The 26,921-nt window shown below is 41.5% G+C and overlaps 1 protein-coding gene across 9 annotated transcripts in view; it reads right to left on the bottom strand.

Annotated features, from left to right (window-relative positions):
• Positions 1–450: 450 nt before the first annotated feature.
• The window catches only part of LOC127007682 (cytoplasmic FMR1-interacting protein-like), a 36,737-nt gene continuing 10,266 nt past the window's right edge, over positions 451–26,921 (bottom strand). For 8 of the 9 annotated variants that reach the window (XM_050878894.1, XM_050878895.1, XM_050878899.1 and 5 more), the window contains 25 exons: positions 25,078–25,294; positions 22,786–22,965; positions 22,207–22,388; positions 21,717–21,862; positions 21,283–21,467; positions 20,733–20,936; positions 19,945–20,139; positions 19,237–19,451; positions 18,553–18,683; positions 17,427–17,597; positions 17,101–17,183; positions 14,358–14,426; positions 10,082–10,155; positions 9,518–9,691; positions 9,156–9,230; positions 8,838–8,991; positions 8,303–8,502; positions 6,148–6,281; positions 5,665–5,856; positions 5,145–5,348; positions 4,626–4,720; positions 3,976–4,047; positions 3,587–3,753; positions 2,258–2,405; positions 451–2,137 (listed from right to left, as the gene is read on the bottom strand). In XM_050878894.1, coding sequence (XP_050734851.1) covers positions 1,946–2,137; positions 2,258–2,405; positions 3,587–3,753; positions 3,976–4,047; positions 4,626–4,720; positions 5,145–5,348; positions 5,665–5,856; positions 6,148–6,281; positions 8,303–8,502; positions 8,838–8,991; positions 9,156–9,230; positions 9,518–9,691; positions 10,082–10,155; positions 14,358–14,426; positions 17,101–17,183; positions 17,427–17,597; positions 18,553–18,683; positions 19,237–19,451; positions 19,945–20,139; positions 20,733–20,936; positions 21,283–21,467; positions 21,717–21,862; positions 22,207–22,388; positions 22,786–22,965; positions 25,078–25,294 — 3,859 coding nt within the window. In that variant the 3' untranslated portion in view covers positions 451–1,945. The remainder of the gene's footprint in view (positions 2,138–2,257; positions 2,406–3,586; positions 3,754–3,975; positions 4,048–4,625; positions 4,721–5,144; positions 5,349–5,664; positions 5,857–6,147; positions 6,282–8,302; positions 8,503–8,837; positions 8,992–9,155; positions 9,231–9,517; positions 9,692–10,081; positions 10,156–14,357; positions 14,427–17,100; positions 17,184–17,426; positions 17,598–18,552; positions 18,684–19,236; positions 19,452–19,944; positions 20,140–20,732; positions 20,937–21,282; positions 21,468–21,716; positions 21,863–22,206; positions 22,389–22,785; positions 22,966–25,077; positions 25,295–26,921) is intronic. The other variant, XM_050878900.1, reaches the window with a different exon arrangement.

The raw sequence follows: 26,921 nt of genomic DNA on the forward strand, positions 1-26,921 counted from the left end.
CTGATGATAGATAAAAGATAGATAGATAGAAGAAGTAATGAAATTCTGAAGATATAGGTTGTGGGTATAAGCATATAAAAAGAAAAATTGTCAGTTTAAAAACAGACTGCTAAAAATATCTCCATGACCCAAAAAGGCAACCAAGGTCAGGTAAAAATGGACGTGACACTCGGGTGGGAGTAACAATTTCCTTCCCTCTGACGCTGCATCCATTCATGTGTAAATAAATATTCATCCTCCACTCCATGCAGTTCATTTGTATTCCTTCTGCATCATCACTCATCTTTTTTTTCTGCCACACACACACACACACACACACGAACTAAGGGAAATAGTATTTGTATTTTAAAGCTCCATTGTTTTGTCTGCATATGTACAGACCAGTAACATTTTTCAACCATAAACAGTATGAAAAAATTAAAAAAGAATATACTGGCACAACAAACCACGTGAATTTGAGTCAATTTATTAATAAAAATGGCAATATTGTGTAGACATTCACCAGCAGTCTGCTAACTTATAATGGGTCGAGGAAGTGACGGGAAGTGACTGGAAGTGACGGGGAGCAAATATAACGACACACATCCTTCTCCACAAAGTTTTCTCTATGTTCCCGGGATGACTAAAGACAACAACCAACCTGTGACCTGACCTAATGGCTGCTTGGGTCACTTTGTTTCCTATATCCAAGGGGATCAATTAAGTATTTATTAAGGCAAGGCATAATAAAAAATACAAGATGAATGAGGAGGAACAAAAAAATACCTAACCTAATGACGTACTGAAATACTAAACTGGTATTGCACACAGCCATTTCTGGTGAGGATTCTTGTTGTATAAGTTTTTTCTGATGACTTTTGACCTCCTTTTAGTAGTTGTTTGTTGTTGTTGGCTCCTTACAATACTCATGAGCACCATTCATGCCTAACGCACTCATTTTATATACAAAGCCCTGATCAGACTGCACGGGCATCGTTACACACACCTATGTATGAGTATATACTGTTTGTAGCTTGATAACTTTGTACACTACGTAAGGCTCATTTTATATTGATTTCATGCATAATGTTATAGGTCACGAGTGTTGAGCTCATAGCATGCATACTAAGCTCACTTCATACAATGGAACGTTGTGCTACCTAGGTCTTCCCAAAGCAGTTCCTTATTTAACAGACAGCTCCTCAGTGTTTCCCAGGCCCTGCAGCACCATACATGTACTCTATAGATGCTCCTGCCTCACCACTACAGTTGCACATGTATGGCTTCGTCATCTACTTGGGTGTGTGATGCACTGTCCAGAACACAATTTGGTTACTTAAGATTGGGACCATGTGAGATGTCTTTTGAGCTCTGTCTACCACTCTTGTGTCACCCAAGTGTGGCTCTTCAAGTTTCTGCACCAACCTCAGATATGGTATGAAACAACCCACTATGGCTGCAACACATACTATTAGCTGTGGCAATGTTCCGACTCAACATGAACAGAAAGAATGTATATACAAGAGTAATGAGGGGCATGACAATGAAGTAGTACCATAAGTAAAACACCCCTGGTAGTGAACAAAAGGTTCAAACACTCCATTTTCTACTGCCTGTTTTCCACTAACCAACTGTGAAAAAAATTGAGGACAGAAAAATGAAGAAGTGATGTTTACAATTTTGCCACAAGGACAAAGAATGCGTGGCACAATGAGGAACCCCACAGTGCCAGCCTGCAGTCGATCATCGGGACAACACATCACCGGTCACTGGCAAGATACTCCACAAAGCCCCTCAGAGCCATGCACTCCAAAACTGGGGCACTGCAGGGGTTCAGCATTGCACATGAGAAATAAAAGTGTGGCCCCTGTGACACCTAACACTCCCACACTGCCACTCCTTCTCAGCACCTGGAGGATGAAGGAGAAAGAGGAGGAGACAACTGGGAGGGGGGCGAGGTGTTGTCTCAGCGCAGGTGGTCCGGCCGCTGGTAGGTCTGGTTTGCGAGGGACTGGTGAATGGGCGGCTGGAAGCAACGCACGTGCTCCACCGGGAGGTTGTCTGGGTCGCTGGTCTTGAGGTACTTGTTGAGGACTGCAAAGATCTGCGAGTTGAGCACCTGGAACCTTCGGATGCGGTCGACCATCCGCTTCAGTTGCTGGGGGAGAGGGAAGTGAAAAGGTGAGAGGAATAAACATGTTTGACCACACAAGCGTGATACAACTTCAATACCCTTTTATGCATCTGGACACAAACAAAGTTGCTGGCCACAACTCACAATTCCCTTGATGACCTCGTCCTTGCCGTCGACCTTCTGGACTCTCAGGATGTGGTAGCAGAAGTCCAGTGCCTCAAATCTCCTCTGCTGGCCCAAGAGCACAATCATGCAACAGCCGGCCCAGTTGAGGCCCTCGCCAAACAGCTGCCTGCAAGCAAACACACCACACAATGGACCTTTATAACATGCAACAACGTTCAGCCATTAGTATTTTATCTACATTAAGCTTATTTTAAATCCATGCTAGTGTAGGGCCAGAAATTTGTCAGCCATTATTTTGTATTAATTTTGTCTGTTATTCTGTGTAAAGGATGACCTCAAAGTGTAATGAATGGACAGGAAAGGAGTGAGACATTTTATCTCCTTCCTCCTAAGCCTCATTATTTTCTCTCCCATGTACTGACTTACACACCTCTGCAAGCACACAATTTCACAAAGTTACTGGTACCATCTTTCCATCTCTTTCCACCAATGTATCTAAGAGTCTAAATATCTGACATGTTCACTTTAGGGGGTGGCCATGGCAGAAGTCTCCACCTTTCCCTGTTCTGCCACTCCCTCTCAGCCCATTCAATCCCTTGTCTACCAACTCTCCATTTCTCATCCACTCTATTGACCCACTGTGCTAGTGGACTCTCCCCGACACCCCCTCCCCCCCTCAATCCTGCCCTAATACATTCTTCGTAACGTCATCTTAATTAATTCCCATCACATGTCTGAACCATCTCAGAGCACCACACCTCGCCCATTCAACCAGTCCACAATCGATTCACTTTGCTGTTACACCCATACCTAACCTCATGTGCTTTCCTTGCCTTCTCCATCCCATCCTGACACACCATATGACATCTTATAAAGCTCATTTCCACTGTAATTGTGACTGCTATGATATATTTCACACTCCTGTTTGTAATGCATAGGACAGAAGAGTTGGGAGGATAATACTAGTTCTTGTACCTTTCTTTACCCTCATTCTCACACCTCTTCCTTTTATAACACTCCCGAAGCACCTGTTATTTATATCATCTGATGCATAATATGACAGAAGAGTTGGGAGGATAATACCAGTCCTCGCATCCTTCTTTACCCTCATACTCACACCTCTTCCTTTTATAACACTCCCGAAGCACCTATTACTTATAACATCTGATGCATATAATAGAGGAGTTGGGAGGATAATACCAGTTCTTACATCCTTCTTTACCCTCATACTCACACCTCTTCCTTTTATAACACTCCCTAAAGCACCTATTACTTCTAACATTACAAATTTCTTTCAAGACACTAAGAATAAATATCACAATGGCTTTGAGTACCACAAGAACTCACTCGACAGTATAGTTGTTGGTGCCGACAGGGATGCACATAACAAACTGTAGGGCAGACCAGAGGCGGTGGAACTCTGTGCACTCGTCCACGTTCATGACACCGTTGCTTGGGGGAGAGCCGTGCCAGATGGGGTCCTCCAGGAAGGTTTGGATCCTCGTGAGAATGACCTGCCGCGGAAAAAAAAGGTCACCCTCCTCTATCAGCATTACCAACTCTTGTGATAATGTCAAGTGCCTCATCATACTTTGTGAATTTTGTTTGAATGAGTTTAAACCCCTAGAATCAAGTGTACCTTCTTGAGTATCATTAGTACAGCAAGTTGGGTTAAAGTTACTGGATATTTTGGGAGCGACTGTAGTTTACTCTTTTCTCTAACCCATTTTCCTCACCTCAAAGATGGAGAGTCCACAACACAGCCTTTCTCGGGTCAGCAAGTCCCCTTCTCGAGCGATCATTGCTTGCTGTAAGGAAAAAGAAATATACATATAATGGTATGTACTCAGCTGCTCTTCCCTATTGAAAGTCTACTCCAACCAAACAAAATTGCAAATGCAAATTAGATTGATGCTACTTTTAGGCTTATGCTCATTTTCTAATTTAATTTCTTTGTAGGATTAAACAAAAAGGAGATAAAAAGTAATATATCAGTGACACACCACACCACACCACATCACACCACAAAACATCACACCACAAAACATCACACCACATCACACATACAACACTGCTCTGTGGTGTAGTGGATGACGTCCTGGTCTGTCACTCGGTAAACTGAGGTTCATGCAATGCTTAGGCTATAAGTGTTTTGGTAACGGGTAAGGTTACTGTCCTGCCTGAGCAAAAGGGGTGGCAGTGTGTGGTGTGTGAGGTCCCAACTGTACCCACTGATCAGTTCGATGAGCTACAAAAAATCTCTTTTCAGGAGGATACTGGCTGGCAATCGTGAGTCTAGCATGTAATCAGATTGTGAGTAAACGAGACACACACACACACACATATATGACCACAAAAAGAGCTGTTGAGGCCTTCCCATCCTCACCTTGGCTGTGCCGAGCCTTTCGATGTTGGCCACAATCTGCAGGGGCGCATACTTTGCCTCCAGCCTCTTCTGTTTGGTCTCTGGCTTCTCGTTCTCTGTAGGTGTTAGGTGCATGTGTTGCATTAGATTGTGAAAACAAGGTGGAAGAAAATAATATCGAATATAAATTCAGGGAAAGTTCTCAACATAAAAGAAGTATTAGAGACATGAATATTTACAATGAACATAGAATACCATGTGCATATCTTTTTATTCAACTCCACATTTAGCATGACAATCTTGTGTGGAAATTTTGACATCCATCTATCTGCATTCTGACATCTGCTTCTCAAGTCACTGTACAAGAGCTAGAGCTAGATTCCTATTTCTCAATATATTATGAATTTTGAAAATCAATTAATTGATAAACCTGTTCACCACCTGCTTAACAGCAAAACCATCACACTGGTCACATGACTTTACTGCTGCCCTGTGCCTCCCCAGCCTGAGTCTGTGGCGTGTATTTCCACTGTGCCTCACCTTTGCAGAAGGGCCGGGGCAAGATGTTTTGGAAGGGAGCTGCCTGTAGAAGGTCGCACACTTCCTCCAGGGTGAGGGACTGCTCTATCAACAGACAGAAGAGCAGAGCATTGCCCAGCTCCCGGAAGTGGTGGAAGAGGTCAGCCCGGGCATCAGGGTACTGCACGATGTCATTCAGTTGAGCATGGTAGTAGCCCAGCACACCTGTGACCCACAAAACCAGTGATTAGTGAGCTGCACACCTTGAGGCTCATTAGGAAGCGACAGAGGTAATGATCACAGTGCACTAATGTTTACACATAAAATATATAGGTTCCACTTTTACTTGCAAATAACATTAATATTGCAGAAGCTCCAAAAAATTATTAGCTCTGGCCTTAAAAGAAAATAGTAAATAAATACATATTGCACATTACAGAGTATTGCAGATCACAGAAAATATAATACAATGACACCAAGATACCCTCCCACCACACCCCATCCCTTCCCCTGTCCCTCCCTCCTTCGCAGAACAAGGCACCTGGTGAGCCGTAGTCATATCTGGGCAGCTTGCAGACTTTGGGCATGGCCTGGTGGAGCGTCTTGGTGAACTGGTGGATGTTGCCCTGGATGAGGGAGTTGATGATCTCCAGAAGCTCCTGCATGACCACAGCAATGCCCTGGTAGCCCAGCACTCGCACAATGGACCGCAGGTGTGGCGGACCAAGGAACCCTGCCAACACAACATCCTTCAGCCACCGTGCAACACTGTACCTTCATGCCTCACTATAACTCTCAGAACTCCACAATCCACATTTCATAAAAGACTTCTACTATAAAAATACGAATTGGCTTTGAGGGTGTAGAAAAAAGCGAGTCTTTGAACTATCTGCTGTTAAGACCTGGAATGAGATCCCACTCAACATCTATGCAATGAAGGTCAGGTCTCAGTGCCTTGAGGGCAAGAAAAGGGTAAATATTTATCTTATCTAAACATGACACTGTTGACCAGCCTATGACTTGCCTGCATACTGGTTGTAGATGGCAGTGAAGGCAACGTTGAGGGCCTTGCTGCCCCACACCATGTAGGGCGCCACGTTGGGGGGCTTGTCTCGCTGCACCGGCTGAGCAAAGGTTGTCACCACGGCCTTCACAAACCTGCAGGCGCCATTTGTATAGGACTCATTATATAATTACTGAGGAGTCATTAAGAAGCAAACAACTTATGGTGCCTTGTTCACACTAAACATGAGTCACAAGAATAACCAAGGGATGACTTATTTGTGTACCGTATTTCCCACCATATAAGATGCACCTATATTTGGCAAGATATATTTAGATGTATATGCAGTACAGGTAACTCTTGATTTACGCGTGTTTGGTTTATGCGTTTTTTAAATAACGCAGGGTCCAAAATCGAAATAAATGTTAAATTAACACGTTTTTTCACTTATACGCGATATTTTATGGATGTCTCACGCAACTGGACGCCGTGGCCACACAGCTGAGCTCAGTTCTTCCCGCGCGCCACTTGAACAACAATACAGTACCCACGCTGCCACGCTACTCAACAATAGGGGTGGGCAGGTACCGGTACCAGCTATACAGTATGGTACCGGTACCAAACTGCTCGGTACCGGTACCAATACTAGCCAGTCGATCATGGTGTCCCTCATTTCTTCCTCACACGAGTGAGGCCGAGACTGAGTGCTCTCTCTCTCTCTCTCTCTCTCTCTCTCTCTCTCTCTCTCTCTCTCTCTCTCTCTCTCTCTCTCTCTCTCCACTGAATGAAGTGAATATTTATTTTTCGATAGAAACCTACCTCTTGTTCGATATACATTGTTTTTTATTTATGCGACCTCTTCAAGGACACAATACTTGCGTAAATCAAGAGTTACCTGTATTACATTTGGCCACCTTACTTACAATTATGACTATGATACCATATGTTGCTTTGTGCCCTTCTCTGTGCTCAAAGTGTTCCATTGTTGGATGAAGAATTACAGTGCTCTTACCCCGAGCAGCTGTGACTTTGAAATGGTACACAAAAGGGTTGGTTGGAAGATTCACTCACTTCGCAGTGTACAGGCGGTAACTTTCGCCGAGTTACTGAGGAAACTAATCATACGGGGATGCTACATTTGATGGGCAATCTTGGTCTTCATTTTGACTTTCAGGGACCGTATACCTACTTTCAAGTAGAAATAGATGTTGATTAATTTCTGTCAATTATACTATGTTTCAATAGTCATTCTTACAATGAGAAACAAAAATGCATTTACATTAAACACTTTGGTCATCCATGGATATCCATTCTTTCGAACATGAATCACGGAAAATGTCAGCTGACCTGGCCGCTGCACAGCAGAAATACCCCCAGACTAATCAGCCCAAGTCCGCCCCACAGTCGCCGAGCAGTCACGTCAGGCAGCACCCTGCTCCGCCAAAATTGTTTCCGTGTAATAGCCACTTTAACCATCACCGCCAAGGTACCCAGCACACTGGTGACTGGTCCTCCCCGGCGGTGTTATGTTTTGTTTTCTCACCGCGCCTCGGCTCCCACGTGTGGTGCATCTTCTTCTTGTGGCCTGTATGGTTTTATCGCTTCACATGTCCTCCTCCTCTCTTCTCCTTATTCACACTTTCCTTTTCTATTGCATCACACTATTCATTATTTAAATCAATTAAAATTTGTACCTTCGGCGTATACTGTGATGGGGAAACTTTTTGACATTTTCCGAGAGAAAAAAGTGCGCATTATATGCCACAAAATACGATACGTATATTTCATTCTGGTGACATTTGGGAACTATTGCGTCAAACAGGTGTTTAGGGTGTTGGTTTTGTACCAGTAACAATAACCCCTAGGCCTACCAAAACCTAACCGTCGGGGTATTAGACACAGGGTGATTTTCCAAAAGTTCTTTTTTGAAAAAAAGTGCATCTTATATGGCGGGAAATATGGTATATATTTTTATTCAAAATGAACAGTTATTGTTCAAAAACTTCACAAGAACAACTACCACTACAACTATTGCTACTAAAGCATAACAATATAATGCAGCAGAACATATCTTCAGGTGCATTTCCTGGTCCAGTTATCCATTATTCCAAATTTCCAACAGTATTGTCTACTTATCAGTGTCTTTTCTCTGTGGCTGTCCCTCCTTGGCACTCACCTTCCTGTGGCAGCGTTGTAGCAGTAGTTGGGGAGGAAGTCGTAGTTCAGCTCCCAGAACACGTGCAGGGTGGTGCGTCCATAGGGGGCCAGCACGTTGTGGTTGGCCTCGCGCAGCTGAGCGTCAAAGTCATCCAGCACCAGCAGCTGACACAACAGCTTGTGTGTCAGCTTGTTCACCTCAATGAGCCCCTCCAGCTCCTGCAGGGAAGAGGGGTGTTGTGGAGTTCATGTCAGCCTCTTTACTGAATTCCTTGCACCACAACCATAACCACAGTTCCTTCACCAGTATTATACATCTTAAAAAAATATATGGATAGAAAATATGCATGCTATCAACCACACAAGCTCAGTCACAGCCCTGAATACATCCCTGAATATATGCTTCCATTTATGGCCTTAATCTTTTTAATTGTTGCTCTTTCTTGCATTTCATTGCTTTCAATCAACCAAAGGCAAAGTTCTCTCACACCACCCCCCCTTCACATTCACAAGGGAACACACAACACAAGAAGAGCCACCCAGCCACAACTGACCACAACTGAAGTGATGTCGGCCCCTTCAAAGCGGGCAATGGCCACCTCCAGGGATTTGTGCATGGAGGCGTTGATGCGCTGGCAGATCAGCTTGTTGAGGTCGATGCTGCGTCCCAGAAGCTGAACGTGCCTTTGTTTCAAGAGAGTTTCGTACCTATCAAGGTGATAATAAAAGGCGATGAGATGGCAAAACTGACATAGCAAAGGCAACTCCATCCTCCTAATGTTACAGGAATACGTAGTGCCCTGCATAACTACAGGAAAAACACTGCTACATATAAAAACAGTAACAAGAGAAAATATAATGGGCTGCATTACCTATTAGCTGGAGGGTAGTGGATTCTCAAACTGTTCTGGATACATTCACTGCGGAAGCGCTTGTCCAACAGGATGCTGGGGAAAAAAATAAAAAAATCATTGCCATGCTTTAGATTAATGGGTACTATATATAAAAATATAATGGGAGCATATGCAATAACTGCACATGGCCTCCAAGCTCATCTCTGACACATTAGCCCTTGAGCCTGTGGTGCGTAAGAGCCCATTAACCTGGGACACTGGGCTAGGGTGACCTTCGGGTAACCACCGTGACCATAGTATGATTGATCAAGAACCAGAGACGAGACCCCCCACACCCATAGCTCATTTCCTGTACAATACAATTAGGTCAATACACCCACCTGCCCGCCAGATGTTTGTAGTAGGCAAACACTTGTTCTGACAACTTGAACACAAACTGGTCAAAGCACAAGTTCACCTCTGCCTCAATCTCATCGTAGAGGAACTGCTTGCGGAACTGGGTGAGGGCGTAGTAGGCACTGTCATTATACAGGTCTAGTGGATACAGCACACACCTGTGGAAGACAAGAGGCTGCACATGAGCACATACAAGAAAGTAATGTTGAACTGGAGAGACTTGGTTCCTTAAAAAAAAAAAAAAAAAAAAAAAAAAAAAAAAAAAAAACTACATAAAACATACCAGCATCAGTTCTGACTTACACAAGTTATGACATGAGCGAGGATATAAATCAGATATGAAGAGTTCCAACAGTGAAATGAGTCGCAACTAAAGAGTTCTAACAGTCAGGTTCAATAAATGTGAGGTACTAGTGTTAACAGAATGAAGTGTAAAATAATCATGACCTTGTTTCATCACCAACATTTATATGAAGCTCAGGGTAGTAACCTCTTAATAATCAGTATGGGTAAGAGGTAACAAAAGTCCAAGAAGGCGATGTACTTACTCCATCATAGAGGCGTCCTTGGTCCGCAGGATGTGGTCGGTCAGGATCCACGGCATTGACATCTCGATGGGGAACTGCCAGGGAGGGAGGGAAGACAAGGCAGAATGAGCCACATGGCCACCAGCAGGCATCCAGTAAGCTCACACACACACACCTAGCTCCTTGCCACAACACGCCAACCTAGTACTGAACCTTACTCCTGCACTAGAATAACAAGCAAACCCTCTCTTTTTATAATGGATTACTTTTTACAATAACTAAAAATGTCATTATCTAACCTTCAGAATTAGTCAACACCAATCAAGGAACCACTGGATAAGAGCTTGGCTTCATTAACCAGCACTGTGGCAAGGGTACAGTGGCCTCTTACCCCTACAGGGTGGACCACACTTGATCAAATCTCACTTTATGGCAACGTGTGAATATGAAAAATATAAATTATTTATCACATTAACTTTCCATCAGCAAGCTTGTGAAAGAAGCAGATGCAGTACACTGCTAACAAAATAATCATGACACTGCTCACTTGTAACTGTACATAAAATGACCGAGTCACTGCACATGCCGGTACACCAACAAGCTGACGCTCCTGACGGCAGCAGTTTTCACAACACACCACGGCACTCTAAGTTGAGGCAACTCTTCTCCTTACTCTCGTGCTCAAGACAACTCATCTACTGACAATATTACTTCTGCAGACACAAATAAACAAACTGCTAAGTCTCCCAAGTGGAAGCCTCAATGTAAGAAGATATTCCAAGTCAGGAAAGCTATTCATGACATCAAATCGGTGCACTGCTCTCCCCATGACTTTAATTTTTGTGATGCATCCTTGACATCTTCTTGCACTTGCACAAAGTGTAGGTGTGATGGTGGCCTAGGACTGCACACAAACACACACACACACACACACGCACAAACACCCCCCCCACACCTCTAGAAACACACACACACACACACACACACACACACACACACACACACACACACACACACACACAGTTAGGTTGTTACGACACACCAACACACATCTCACACCACACCAATTTGTGTGCTTGTGAATCAACAAACTAACTAACAAAATATATAAAAGCTTCATTTATGGGGGCAAAATAAAAGTGTCTGGCCTTCCTATTTCCATCTTTGAAGGTACTGAACCAGAAAGATCCCCTCCAAGGTTCCCATCACACATTGTTAGTAAACTCAAACTAACAGGGGTCTGCACTCTGCAGGGGACTCACTACCACCAGAGCAAGTCTTTAAATGGTCACTCACAATCTCAGCTCAATTAATGAATAAAACTATAAAAAAAAAGTATTGGGTACAAATTTCACCTTCATTTTTAGTTAAGCCATGGGAAGAAAATTAAAAAGAAAAATAGCCATCAAACCTTCACCCATTACCACTGTGCTTCTAACCCACCACCACTGCCCAAAACACAGCTACCCGCCACCAGTAAAACCAGCATTCAGAAACATGACCCACACATTACAAACAAACCATACCAATCAATATCACAATATTTAACTCACTAAAACCACTCTTTTAAGAAATCTTGATCACTATTCATTAACTAAAATTCAAAACCATTCTAATTACTGTGCTACAGAAGTTACGGAAGAATTACATCAGAGTTACAAATGCTTCCTACTCTACTCTGTCATCCCCTCGGCCAACACTACCCAAGACATGCTCCACACGTCTAATATTGATCAGGAGTGGAAAGCAAAGACTCCCTCTACTCTACAGAGAGATGGAAGTGACAGTTATTTATGACCAAAATCTTTTGTAGAACACTTCAAGTAACTATTTAGTCTCAGAACCACTAAGCTAGACCCACACTGTTGCTTTCAAATGGTGAGCACAGAATTAGAGACGGGGAGAGACAAAAGTCTTTAAATTTATCTCCTGCAACAATATCTACTACTTTTGTTTTTACTAATGTACCGAGGAAGTCTAAAGTTTTGAGAGAAAAAAAATCATAATTACAGGAAGTCTTGCAATACACCAAAGAAAACGGATCAGACTTTTCAATCCGACAGATAACTCAAACTTTTCTGACCCAATTTGCCGTCAACTTTCAGCCTACGACAAAAGGAATTACAACATCAATGAGTGGCTTGTGTGTGTTGGCACTGTAACCCATGACATTGAATGTTTCAGGTGATCACTGACTGGCAGGTGTATCCTTTGAAGAAAGGAACGGTGAATAAAACTGAACTTACAGACTGATGCTTCAAAAATAAACAGGTAGTGAGTCAGAACCAAGGAAAGCTACAATTTTAAAATGTTATGAAAGTAAGAGGGAGGGACTGGAGCTAAACAGCAGCAACATAGTAAAATAAAATGTATAGTACTAGAAAAAATATATTAATTCACAGAGGAAATGTCAATCTAAAAAAGTAAAAGGAACATAAACTACAAATCATATGGAAACCAACCAAACAAGGGAGAAAACACCAAAAGAAATGAAAAAAAAAAAAAAAAAAAAAAAAAAAAAAAAAAAAACCAGTAACATTTACCAATAAATCAACCATGAAACTAAAGCATAAAAAATAAAAAGAAATTGAACTTAAAACTACATACAGTATCAATAAATAAAAGAATAATAATAATAACTAACTTAGTTAAAATGTTACAACATAAATAGAATATTTATATTGTTGGCAACTTTTACAAATAAAAAACAAAATGTCCCAAAACAAAAATAGGAACAATACACAACAAAACTGTAAATAGTAATCACAAGAGTAAGTAATCAAACCTGAAAAAGTAAACCAAGGAAATCAGTCTCACTAATTCAAACACAAAATTATAAATAAATTACAAAATTATTAAATAAAACTACAACTACATTAAATTAAAACCAAAATAATAGAGCTAAAAATCCAGTAAGGTTTAATGCAAGTCTGAAAACAATCACACACAAAAAACAAGTAACTAAAATAATCTTAGTAGCAGAGTTGAAAAAATCATTCATCACCACGCATGACAGCCTCCGAGTGTAACCCCTCCTTCAGCGTGTGGTATGGTGTTGTGTCAACATGAGGTTAAGTTCCTACTTGTGAAAATTTACTTTTTAGTATAAGTCAGTCCCTACATGCCCTCCTCCCACCCAACAAATATATAAATCACATATTAAAAAACAGAATTCTTGTGCAACTTTGCTGAGAATTCTCTTGATTTATACACCATCTTCAAAGTCTGGACAAGAGACCAACCTGGCAACCTATGTTCTTGTTTCACACTGGAGAAGCTTCTTAGAAAGAGGGAAGCTGTGGATGCCTCAGTCAATGTTACAACACAGGAGGATGAGAGGATCGAGACAAAACATACGGGACAGAAGTGTATAAAGGCTAAGGGACCTTCCAACAGTACCATGAGGGTCCCGGCTCCCAGCCAAAGCAGAACAAAAAACAAGTGACAACTTACATGATGAAATTAATTAAATAAATGAAGGATTAAGGCAAGGATACTCATTAAATAAAATTGAGGATAGGAGTAATGTTTCACCCTCAGTCAGCTGTGTAAGAAAAGGCAAATAGGTGATAAAATATCTACCTTAACAAGTGTTGATAGCCACGACTGGTGTCCATGACTTGTTCGGATAAGGAAATTGCTACCCCCAAACACTGCCCAAACCAAGTAGGAAATGTTGATGCTAATTAAAAACTTATTTTTAACAAATTGTTCTTCCTGTATCTACCATACTTTTCTTGCAAAACTGTATGAACACCCCAATAGGTTACACAAACTTTACCAAGATCACTTATGGTTAACTTTCATTTTAAATTCCAATGTTCTGAATGAAAAAATATCATAATAGTTACCGGATGCCAGTCCAACCTAAACAAAGAGGGTAGATCAGTGGAAAACCAATTATTCTTACAACAGGATGATACAGACCTGTACCTTCCCCCTATAATGGCTACAGAAGAGGAACACGTGTGCACATGGTGTATGTATGTGTTGTAGCACGTGTGTACGTGTTGTGTGTGTGCAAGGTGTTGACACACACTTAAGAGACCTCAGGGCAGCAGCCTCTTGGGGAACGCCACCACTACCATAGACCAGGGTGACAAGGTATACAAAAGAGTAAGGAAGGGGATGTATAAGCTGATTCTGTTGTTTTAATTACAGGACAAACCAAAACATGCAGCAGGCAACAACACAAGCACTCAACCAAAATAATACTCGAGGAGAGTCAACAGTGAGGGAGAGATATACAGACAGAGAGACGGCACAGGTGAGACAGACGGAGACAGAAGAGGGGTACCTGGATACGCTTCTCCATCACGACCAGGTCTGTGCACTCGTCATTGTGCTGGTGCTCCACCGTGCACGTCTAGGGACGGCCCAGTGCACCAGCCAGACCAGTAACAGAGATCAAGGTATCCAGGGAAGTGGCAGGTGATACACACATATACATACATCAGTCATCAACTTGTAGCGTTGTTGTTGTCATAAAAGCCACAGTTAAAAAGTATAAGTGGTTCAAGAAAAATTATTTTTAGATGCATTACATGAGGCAGAAAAATTTGGAGGCAAAAAGTCTTGTTGAAGGAGTGACCTAAGATTTTTTCTTTAACTCTTGTGATGAAAGACTGGTAAGAAAACTGAACTTGACAAAGATTTCTTCAGCAAAATTGACAAAGATGACAGTATCAGAATTATTAACCTCTATGTTCTCTTTACCAACACAGGAAGCAGTATCTGTTTGGTCTAGGTACTACAGAACATCGTCAACAGGGAAAGTAAAATTACTCTCTCCACTCCACTGCCAGACTCCACAACTACAGCTGCTGCTGCTGCTTCTCACCATTAAGGGACTGCTGATTTTCCCATCTGATATTGCCAATTGTATATAAAAACTGACCCAGTTTCATTAAGTCAAAAGTCTTCTGTCTTTGTTCACAGTAACATATCAAAATTGTAATTTCTCTATTTTTACAGGAAAAGGTAATAAATTTTTAGTTTGTTCTTAAAGACCATAAAGAAATATTATGGTATCCCATTCTGCAAATATATTGTCATTGGTGGAGCCTGGCAGTGGCTGTGGCTGTGAGCACCTGGTCCTTTCACACAAAACATGAACTGCAACACAAAATAATTTACACTGCAATACACTTATAAATTAATAAAGGAGAACACTACAACATATTCCTAACATAATGAATACAAAATTGTTGAAAATAACATTAATATAAAGTTAACAAGTCAACTTCATACTCTCATTATAAATAAGACCAGATTTAAATTTGCTTTTATTCAACTGCAGCCAGCCAGCTAATGTTGGGTGGGGGTACGGATGAGTCACTCGGTCCACAGCAACACAAACACGGGAATCTGATGAACAGTAGCACTTACCTCGACTCTACAGGGAACACAAACATCACCACTGACAGCGCATCAACGCCTTGCACCCTACTTTTACAGGGCACAGCCTCTACCACCTGCACACTGACAAGGGACCACATACAGCACACCAGGGAACAGACTGAGGACACTGCCAGCTCACACAAGCACAAATACAAACACCAAAGTCTCACCAACACGTGCACACTCAAACATACAACCCTCACTCGCACTCTCAATGAATATAAAAATCAGTCAAAATGATAAACGGCGGCAATCGCTATTCATGAAAATCTCAGTTCTTAAACCTCTTATGAAGCACAGAGATAAAATAACTTGCCAATGAATATGATCAAGGAATTTTTCAGTTTACTTGCTCAATCCCTTTTTTCCTTTTTTATTTTCAATTTATCCATGAATGCAAAAGTTGGAAGCCTGGAGATTAACCCGGTAGCAGTGACGGGCCAAATTTGTGGCTTTACCATGTAGCAGCGACGGGCCAAATTTGTGCCACGATATAAACCCCCAAAAATAGATGATACATAATCTGATCACAAATGCTTTGATATATATTATGAAATGGTTTGTGTGAGGGGTGATTTTTCTCATTTTTCTCGCTTGGAGGGACCATTAAGAAACATGATCCCCGCTGCTACTGGTTTAAGAGTGAGGAATGAGAAGTGAGGGCGAAGTAGGAAATGAACAAGAATGAGAAGTGAGTAAATAAGAATGGGCTATACTATGTGGATGTGTGTGCTGAGTGGTTTGTTATTTGAAAACACCTTCCAGCATAACTTGATCGACAGGTGTAAATGGGTAACGGGGGACTAAGAGGAGATTATGTAGCTGTAGATAATAGGATGGAGTAGGATGAATAGGATGTAGTGGATGCTGGCAGAGATTGTGCGAGGAAAGTTTATTGCTTCTTATCACTTTGCAGGAGTAAGAAAGTAAGGGGAAACGGGAACTTAATACGATGGGAAGAAAGAAGAATAGAGGGAGGAAATGGCTAATGAGAGATTGCATGATAGTAATTACATACAGATCTACAGAAGGAAAATGAAGGAATTACTTGGAAGAGCAGGAGTAGGAATAGAACACAAAGCTAAAGTACAAGAGGTGTTCAAGAGAGCTCAGTGGTTAGGGGAAATGTAGAAATGGGTGGATATAAGGTGTGTGGAAGAGGAAAGAATAAGAGTACGTCAGACAGATGAGATAAAGGGTGGCTGAGGATAAGAGAAGATGGACGAAAGAGATGGGAGAGAAGTACAGAGTGATGCAGTAGTGAAAAAGACTGGTTAGGGGAAGTAGGCGAGGCTGTGGCCACCCCCTTGGGAAAATTTACATTGGGGGTCAGGACACTGAAGATAAATATAGATAGATTATTGAGAAACCATAAATGCAAATCCCTCGTTTTTACCTAGATTCTAATATGTACTGAAAAACCATTATTGAAATTCCTACCGTATGAAATGACACACACACACACACACACACACACAGTCATCCACACACACCTCTGGCCCTGCATGCCTACAATGGTCCATCTAGGAAGCAAAGAAGCGGATCAAAGGACGCCAAACAGAGAACACAGAACAAGTGGGGAGGCTACATCTATTTGGGGGTGAATTTATAATAACAATAGATTCATGTGTTGTTCTCACCTGTATTCTGCGGCCCATCGTCATCTCCAGGTAGAACTCTCGGTACCACAGCTGAGACAGGTCGCAGCAATACTGAAGGGTTTCTGTGAGCCAGGATGAGGGAAAAAATCAATACACTTCCAACATAACAAAGTATTACTGATGCCATAACCAGCCAAAAGGAATAACAGATCAAAATGTATTCTGACATAAACAATGGAAACAGTAAACACATGGAAGGCATTTCTTGACAACCCAGATTAGAGAATGAATCAACAAAGGCTAAGATGGTATAAACAACTATGATGAAAGTATTGGCAGCAAGAAGGTAAGAGAAGTCTGCTGACCACTGAAGTTGATGAGGTAGGTCCAGAAGAATGAAGTCTTGTGGAACTCATCAATCTGGCAGAGGTGTTGTCCGTCCAGCTCCTTCCTCAGGGTCTTCTTGCCTCCAGACTTGTCCGAGATGAGGGACTCCAGCATTGTGCGCACCATGTACAGCTGGGTCGATGAGGGACCTACCACACACAGACACACGTACACACAAAATAAAATAAAAAAATTAGATACTGAACATAATCTAAGAGTCCAATAAAAAAGCAAAGATTCATAACTTCATGTATCTTATTAGATATGGCATCGTTAACCCAGAAGCAGCGACGGGCCAAATCTATGGCTTTACCGTGTAGCAGTGACAGGCCAAATTTGTGCCATGATATAAACCCCCAAAAATAGAGGATACATAATCTTATCACAAATGCTTTGATGTACTATATATTATGAAATGGTTTGTGTGAGAGGTGATTTTTTCTCATTTTTCTCGCTTGGAGGGACCATTAAGAAGCATGATCCCTGCTGCTACCGAGTTAATGATGGTAGGATGATACTTATGACAGTGACGATGATGATACGGACAGAGACCAAACTTACACTGAGGATGGGAGTGCTTATGCAAGGAAATTAACCATGTGGCAAATGTACCCTAGTTCACAGCAAACGAGGCAAATGGAGTATAATATCACCCCCAAAATTTTCCATTAGAGATGTGGACTTACAGAGGTATGTGCCCTTAATAAGATGTCCCAAATCTGCTCCAACTACAAGCTTTGCGAGTGCATGTATGTGTATGTATGTGCATGTGTTGCACAAAAGTATATTATAAGGTGACATATCAGTGTTTAAACCCAGATATGGAAGTGCTATATGAATATTGATAAAAAACAGAACAATTTGCAAATTACTCTAAAATCTGAAATCCCACGCTTTACAGCAAAACAAAAAGAAGACACCAAGAAAATGAGAAAAAAAAAGAAAAAAAACAAAGAAAAAAATAATAAACAACTGATGAGGACCGTTTGAGAAGGATCAGCTGCCTAGTACTGGATGCTTGGGGACTGGCACGAGTAGTGAAGGTGGTGTAAGTAATAACAGTAGTGCTGGTGGTGGTAACAACAATCCACCTGGCCCACTCACCCACATTCCGCCGGTTAACCTTGATCTCAAAGCCATTGTCCGGGTCCTTCTTGCCCTTGAGAGCTGGGTCCTCAGGGGGCTCCACACCCTTCAGCCAGTCAGCCGAGGTCTCCCGCACAGACACAAGGATCCTGAGGGGAGGAGTAACACACGCTTGACTCTCACCACACCCACAACCCCTGCTGCACCTACTACACCAACATGCATGCACTGATGATGATGATAAGTAAGTGATGGTGATTATGATGTTTACACGATGAATGATATAAAAATTAAATAAAAGAAGCCAGATAAGAATGTTAAAAATGATGGACCAATACTTCTAAAAGCAAATAAGAAATATTACCAGACTTTAAACATGACCATATGAACTGTAACAGTAGAAAATATAAAAAAGCTCTCCCTCCCTCTACTCATCTTCTCTTTCTCTTCCTCTCCCTATTCCTATTCCTAGTCATTCTTTTTTTTTCTTTTTCCACTTTTGACTCCTCCTACTTATCTTCCCTTTCTCTTTCTCTCCTTATCCCCTATTCTTTTTTTCTTTTTTGTGTAATTTTTCTTCCTTCAGCTCCTCCTTCTCCTCATCTTCTCTTCCTCTACCTGTCCCTATCCTTTCTCTTCTTTCTGGTCATTTTTTTCTTTCAGTCCCTCCTCCTCCTCCTCCCTCCTCCTCCCAGTACTCACGTCCTGAGGAGCTCCTTTTTGTTCTTGATGGCCTTCCGCAGCGGGTCCCTGAGGGTGAGTTGCACGAAGTCCTGCAGCTCCTGGTAGATGTTGCGGCGGATGGAGTCGAGGAAGACAGTCTCCATGCGGGCCATCAGCACCTGCAGCCCCTTGATCATGGCGATGACCTCGATGAGCGCAAACTTCTCCTCATTGGTGTAGTTGTAACGTGTTGCCTAGGGAAGGGACACAGAGGGGGAGGGAGGAGTAGCGTTAAGACAATGGCTGATGGTTATGGGGCAGGAAAAATCTTTTGTGTGTCGGAGCATGTATTTATCTACTTGTAGTATAAAGGGCCTGAGCTACCCTCGTGTGGTCCAATCTCCATATCTGTAATTTTATAACTTTTCCTTAAACCTTGTGTGCATGTATGTGTGTGTATGTGCATGTGTGTAGGTGGGTTGGTGTGTTGCACAAAAGTATATTATAAGGTGACATATCAGTGTCTAAACCCAGATATGGAGGTGCTATATGAATATTGATAAAAAGCAGAACAATTTGCAAATTACTCTAAAATCTGAAATCCCACGCTTTACAGCAAAACAAAAAGACGACACTAAGAAAATAAGAAAAAAAAAAATAAATAAATAAATAACTGATGAGGACCAGGAAGCAAAATTTTATAACCATTTTTTCACACAGCAATCCTTCTCTATGCCGGGGACTCACCCTCTCATACTCCTCAGCGTCAGCAGGGCAGTGGTTGTTGCTGTGGTGGTCAGTGGGGTGCAGCAGCTTCCAGGAGTACAGCTCCGTCACCACACTGGTCCACTCACTCAGGAACTGCAGCCCACGGAGAGCCAGGTCTGCAATGTCCTTGTTCTCAGCATCGGTCCGTGCCGTCTCCTTGTAGGTAGTGATGACCTGCGAGGTATTATGTGGTTAGTGTGTATTCAGGGAGAGTAGATTAGTATTCAGGGAAAGTATGAGGTAAGTATGTTTAGTATTGATATAAACAGCAATTACTCTTTTCAATATTTTTTTCCAAGATAAAGTTGAGTTTAAGTTTAACCCGGTAGCAGCGGGGATCATGTTTCTTAATGGTCCCTCTAAGCAAGAAAAATGAGAAAAAATCATCCTCACACAAACCATTTCAAAATATATATCAATGCATTTGTGATCAGATTATGTATCATCTTCTTTGGGGGGTTTATATCATGGCACAAATTTGGCCCGTCACTGCTACACGGTAAGGCCACAAATTTGGCCCGTCGCTGCAACCGGGTTAATAGTGGCTAGTAAATAAACAAAATCTAGTTCTATAGTTGTTAAAGGACTCACTGTAACAAATATGTAGGGTCAATATTATGCATACCTGTTATTCCCAAGTGGTGATGTTTTCAATGAAACTGTATTGGTATGAGTGTGATGAAAAGGGGTGACTGTGTTATATGTGACACTTGTCTATGATTTTTCATACACCAACTTCTGCATTATTCCCTACCAGTCTGCCTCACCTCATTGCTGTATCTGGCAAGCTCCGAGATGTACTTGATGTGCTCATCCCTGATGCGGGGAAGGTGGCACATCAGGTCTGCCTGTGGGCTGATGGAGGAGGCACTGCACATGGGCCACATTTTGGAATCAAAGTTCTTGCTGCGCTTGATGTAGTTGAACGGAGCAATCTGCATGTCTCCAAACAAGGGCACCACCTCCAGGTTCTGACAAGTCACAAGAGTCATGAGCTCTCACAACGGTTAAGAAACGAAGGTAAACTTCTACGTGGATTTTAGGTAAATTTGTTCCACTATAAATGACTTTTTGTTTAGATGACAAAAGGGCTTTCAGTCTTGCATTCCAGATCTAAAAGATATTCTACACTGTGGCCTCAGTGCAAGCTACTGCTCCATTAAGTTTTGTACTATTGAAAACACATTACTTTTTTTTTTCATATAAATATGAAAACATCAAAAATACTATTTATCTTTATTTCTCTTTCAAGCTATCTTCACTACATAATTGTCTGCCAAAATTCCTCTTAAAATAGCTGCAAAAAGATTTATTTACCTTGAATATTTTGTCAATCTTATCTATCTTAATCTTTTTCTTCTGGTCCAGCTTGTTGATGTTGCAGATCTCGGAGTCCACCAGGAAGAGGCCGAAGCCCATCACCTTGACCAGCATCTGCTTCTCCTTGGGCGTGAGGTACATGTGGTTCTCAAACATGTGCACGGAGATGTTCACCACATCACCTGTCACAACCAAAGCCAATGTTAGTAAAATACACCATCATGAACCACAAAAACCTTCCTTGCAGATATGAAACTAAAACACAACTTGTATTTACAGACTGTCATTAATATATGACGTCCATGACAGTTTCCCTTCCCCAATTTTTCTCATCTTTCCCCTTTCAGTTTCTCTCCACCAGTGATTCAGGCCAACACACACACACACACACACACACACACACACACACACACACACACAAAGTGCCTTACAGAGGAGGTCTTCATAGGAGGGTATTGCCGTGAGCTTCTCCTTGAGGGTGTCTCTAATCTTATTCTGGGTGGCCAGAAACATGGACAGGTTCTGGGACTCCTGGAGGCTCTGGGTGTCACTCATCACCTTCAGGAACTGAGCAGCTCTGTGGGGGAACAGATGATTGGGCTACCAGGAAAGGTGACAGTTGTGTATTTTCAAACTTTCCTCCTTATGAAAATGATGACAAATTCTACATAGCTGTGCTTATTTTTTGCTGTCCTTTACCTGTAGTTAGTGAATGAGGGGCTTTAACTCTTATGCAGCTCTGCACTAAATGAGTTCCTTAAATCACAAAATTCTGCTATACAAGTGATTAACCTCTACCTTGTTTTCACTTTTGTCATGGTACATTTTAGTTCAAACAGATGACATTAAAAAAAGTGTCAAATACTATCATAGTCATCAATAAACAAAGAAAACTGAACAATAACAAAGCACAATAATAACCTTCTATAAGTAGAGTAATCATTTTTCACACTAGACTTCATGTTCTTGAGTTCATCGAGGACAGCGAACATGTTGATGAACTTGCCGAGGGTGAGCAGGTAGGCCTCGGACACAAAGTCTTTCCTCTTCTCCTGGTGGCACAGCCTCTTCACCTGGGTGCAGAACACATCGATGGCCTTGCGCTGTGGAGAAGAGTGTCAGTCATTTATACTTGTGGTTTTGAATTATTTTGACTATAAAACAAAAAGTTACTAACATCCCATATGATAAACTCAATGCCAATGCAGAACAATGGTAATATTTTGTTGTTGTATGGGGTTGTATAACACTTAAAATTAAAATACCCACAAAAGGGTCTTAATCTTAAAGTAAAAATAATCATGAAAATATTTACCTGATAATCATGAACATATTTACCTATCACTAATTATGACACCCCCATCCCTTTTTAGATTCCTCTTAGAAGGATGAAATTTAAATGCAATATAACCTGAAATTTTTTGGATGGGGTTAAACCTAACTTAAAATATAAAGTATATATGGATATGTTGAGGAGTGACAGTCAACAAAAATACTTGCCTGGAAATTCATAAACTTGGTGAGTTTCTTCACCTCGTCGGAGAGGACCCGCACAGTCTTCTCGTAGATCTCGACACGGTTGGGCTGCTCATTGGACTTGGGCTGCGGGATGGCCCGGGAGCAGCAGCGCCACGTGTAAAGCATGACCGCATGCTGCTCACCTTCCTCCAGCAGCTTGTTCTGTAGCAGGGGAAGTGAAGACAAGGTTAACAGGTGTGAGATGCAAGACAAAGAGAAGTACAATAACAACACATCATGTCACTCATTTAGGATGAAGTGCATGAATTATATTAATGACACTTCCTTAAACTATGTACAGGAAATCCCCGATATACGAAAGCTCGATGTACGAAAATTCGGATATACGAAAGTGAAAAATATAGGACAATTTTCGGTTCACGAAAGACATGCTTCGCATATACGAAAAGTACGACAGTTTCGCCCACTGTTTATGTCTATATCGGTCAACAGCCTCACGCACACTCGCAGTGATTAGGCAGCAAGTGTCCATGTCCAGTCCTCCACTTCAACGCTCATCACTTAGCTGCCAGTTTGAACCCCTTGCTTCGAATCCGAAACACATCCCAGCCAGCGTGAGGAAACGTGAGGGTGATGGAGGTTGGGGGGCTTGGTGGTGTACTGTTTGGCACGTGTTAAACTGGCCTTTCACAGCTTGGGAAGTAAACATTGGCAATGTTAAGTGATGAGTTGTAGTGACGAGTTAGAGGGGATTGTCCTAACATATGTAATGCATTTCTATAACAGTAAAGGAACAGGAAATGGTAATTGTTTTTAATTATTTATGAGCCTTGCGTTTCATTGTATTGTGAGTAGTAAATTGCTTTTAAGCATAGTTATATTTAACTTTTTTTTTGTTTTTTTTTTTTGCTGGTCCCTAACCACCCGATTTAATAACAATCCTATGGGGGAAATGGCTTCGATATACGAAAAATCGATAAACGAAAGGTTTTTTCAGTCCCTAACCCTTTCGTATATAGGGGATTTCCTGTACTGACTTAAACTAAATTAAAATTAAGTTCCTGTCAGTATAGACATCATCAAAATAGGAAAGTCTAGCTCCTACGGATTCATGTTTTGCCAAACCTGTTTTTTATTGATCATTATGAAGAATAATAATTCATGAATGAAGATGAACAACTGGTTGTTACTAATATAATCCCAAAATTTATAGACATTTAGAAATGTATAACAGCAGTTTATTTATCTATTTTTTTTTACTACTCCCTTTCTTCCAATGATGCTAAGTGATTCTCCTTTTAACAAGCATGATTTATTCTCTCCATAACTGCTTGCCTCAACACACCTATACGTATTACAGCTATTAGGTTCAATATAGCTATATTATTAGATTTTTCAAGTGACAAAATTACTGGTCACAAGGCATTGCCTACTTCCTAAAAGCATACACATGAGGATTATTCACTGAACAAAATTCATGCAGAAAAATACTAAGAAAAAATAAATTATATAAATGAATTACCTACATGATTAATTGTCTGAACCATTCAAATTTTCTTATTCTCAGGGACTTTGTTCATTTAATTAATGAATATGAATAGCATCCTGTTTGTTACAGGAAACAGTCATCTGATATGGTGGGAGAGTGAGGGGAGAGGTGAAGAGAGAAGGGAGAAGGAGGAGGAAGAGGAGGAAGAGAGGGAGGGAGAGGAGAATGATTGATTGATTGAGTAAATTCTTCTTGGTGTTGCAACACAACAGTCATGTGGGATATACCAGTGAGAGGGAGGGATGGAGGGAGGAAGGGAGAGAGGAAGAAAGAAGAGAGAAGGGAAGAACAGCAAAGAGAAGGGAGGAGAAAAATTTAAGCAAATGCAACAGAGACTAAATCATTACTTTCTTGAACCTAGTATAATTATCTCCTAACAATGAGAAATCTTCAAACGAGGAGAAGCACAAAGACAAATAACAAAATCTCTTCTGGGAGATACAATAAAATGAGATTTTTATATTTTGAGTCCACTGATGAATGAGGGCTGATCTGCGACAATATAATATAAAGTTACAGCAATGCCAAAAGTCCAAACTTGTGCTCTCTCTCTCTCTCTAACTCTCTCTCTCTCTCTCTCTCTCTCTCTCTCTCTCTGTAACACCTCTCCTTCACATTGTTATAGACTCACTCATTCACACTCACACTCATTCACATTTATTCTCACTCACACTCAATCTATAATCCACACTCAGCCTCTTATTCACTCACTCTTCTCTCCCTCCCTCTAACCCCCCCTACCTCCCTGCCTTTCCGCCACCTACCAACTCAGCATGCGTGGCCGCTTCCTCCATGTACTTGGCCACGCCCGTCACGTAGGCCATGCGGTCCTCGAAGTTGGTGTCGAAGTTGGCGATGTAGACAACGGAGCATGCCTGCGCCTCAATGACCGGCTGCTGGTCCGGCAGCGGCAGGTCGTCCAGCACATCCACATTGCTCAGGGCGTCGCTGATGGTCACCCGTTCACCCGCCATCTTGCTTCTGTGCAGTGGTGGATGTGAGGGAAAGAGAAAGAGAAGAATGTGCATTAGAAGTCAATAGAACAAACATATAAGTAGGTAAATGCAATGAAGACTATGCAAAGAATATGTCACATAGTAGAGCCGTGAAGTGTATCAGGAACAAGCAGAGATACAGGCTAATAGGTCCGTATCTTAAAATAAGTAATAAGAAGCAAGTACAAGCAAATTTGTAGGACTAAAAAATCTAATTGAATTTGTAAAATTAAAAGAAACGAGTCTTTCCTCATATCACATTTCTACACAAGATAAACTACCGTATTACAAACATATTCCCATTCTCTTCAAACACATGTATCTTCCCCTTTATGAAAGTCATTGTTTCAATAATTTATGGAGAAAATCTTTAATTACACAGACAGCTATATTCTCCTACACCTTCTTTCCACACTATGATTTGTACTAATTCATATCAATTCAAGTACAGCATGAAAAACACAGTCACGGTGTGTAAAACAAAAGACACAACATGTTATAATCTAGTATAATAATCACGCCATGAAAGCACTTATTATTTTACCAAACCGTAGGTAAAATTTTCTAATGATATCCATTAACCCAGTTCTTTAAGTGCTTTCCACCACAATTTCTTGAACAAACCAGAGTAACAATGGTATAAAATATCATCAATGGCCTAAATTCTGAGTTTTGTCACTCATGTCCCTCCATACAGTGCAAGTCTCGGTAACCAGCTCCTATCATTGGGCAAATTATGGCTGGGTGGCTGGTGGTCATAGATAAACTGCTCACGAAACAGATCTACAGTACCTCACAAAACCCTTCATGAAGCAGGATGTAAACAGCCTGTAAATAGTTCCCTAACAATAAGCTTCATAAAAGGAAAAGTATTGTTATAGCTATTCACTATGACACCCTGGGGAAGGGGGAGGAGAGAGAGAGAGAGAGAGAGAGAGAGAGAGAGAGAGAGAGAGAGAGAGAGAGAGAGAGAGAGAGAGAGAGAGAGAGAATCAAGCAAACAAGGAAAAAAAGAGAAGACATTAGAGGAACAGAGGTGAGCCAACCCTAATCTCTGAGCCAGACCACAACCCCTCTCACTTCTGTACCTCACTTATGAAGACAAAGAAAAAAGTGCCCACCAACCTGACAAATGGCTACAAAAGAGCCTGATTAGGGGATGGTTGAAGAGAGGGTAAACTACTAATTTTGAGACACTGACTGTTTATTCTTGGCCAAAATAGGATGCTTTTTTATTATAGTTAATTTTATTTTCTGGAAATCACAAAATGGTTGACTTCAATACCTGAGGAGCACCCGCTGCCACCCCGCTCCCACCCATGATCATCAGTCTGCGTAGTAGAGCAAGGAAAAAAAAAAGAGAAGACAATAGAGGGACAGAGGTGAGCCAACCCTAATCTCAGAACCAGTCCAGTCCTGTCCTGCACTGCGTACGTATGCCTGCCCACATCACATGCCAAATAAATTTAAACCTAACCTAACTGACATAGCCTACATGACATCCCCTGGCCCACCCCCTTCTATTTTCTGGAAGTCATTCGTTATTGCAGTGCATTCAGGGACATAAAAAGAATTCATAATGTATTAACTTCACAAGAGGTGGCCACCCCAGA

This window comes from Eriocheir sinensis, chromosome 36 (assembly GCF_024679095.1).
Source record: "Eriocheir sinensis breed Jianghai 21 chromosome 36, ASM2467909v1, whole genome shotgun sequence".
Lineage (NCBI taxonomy): Eukaryota > Metazoa > Arthropoda > Malacostraca > Decapoda > Varunidae > Eriocheir > Eriocheir sinensis.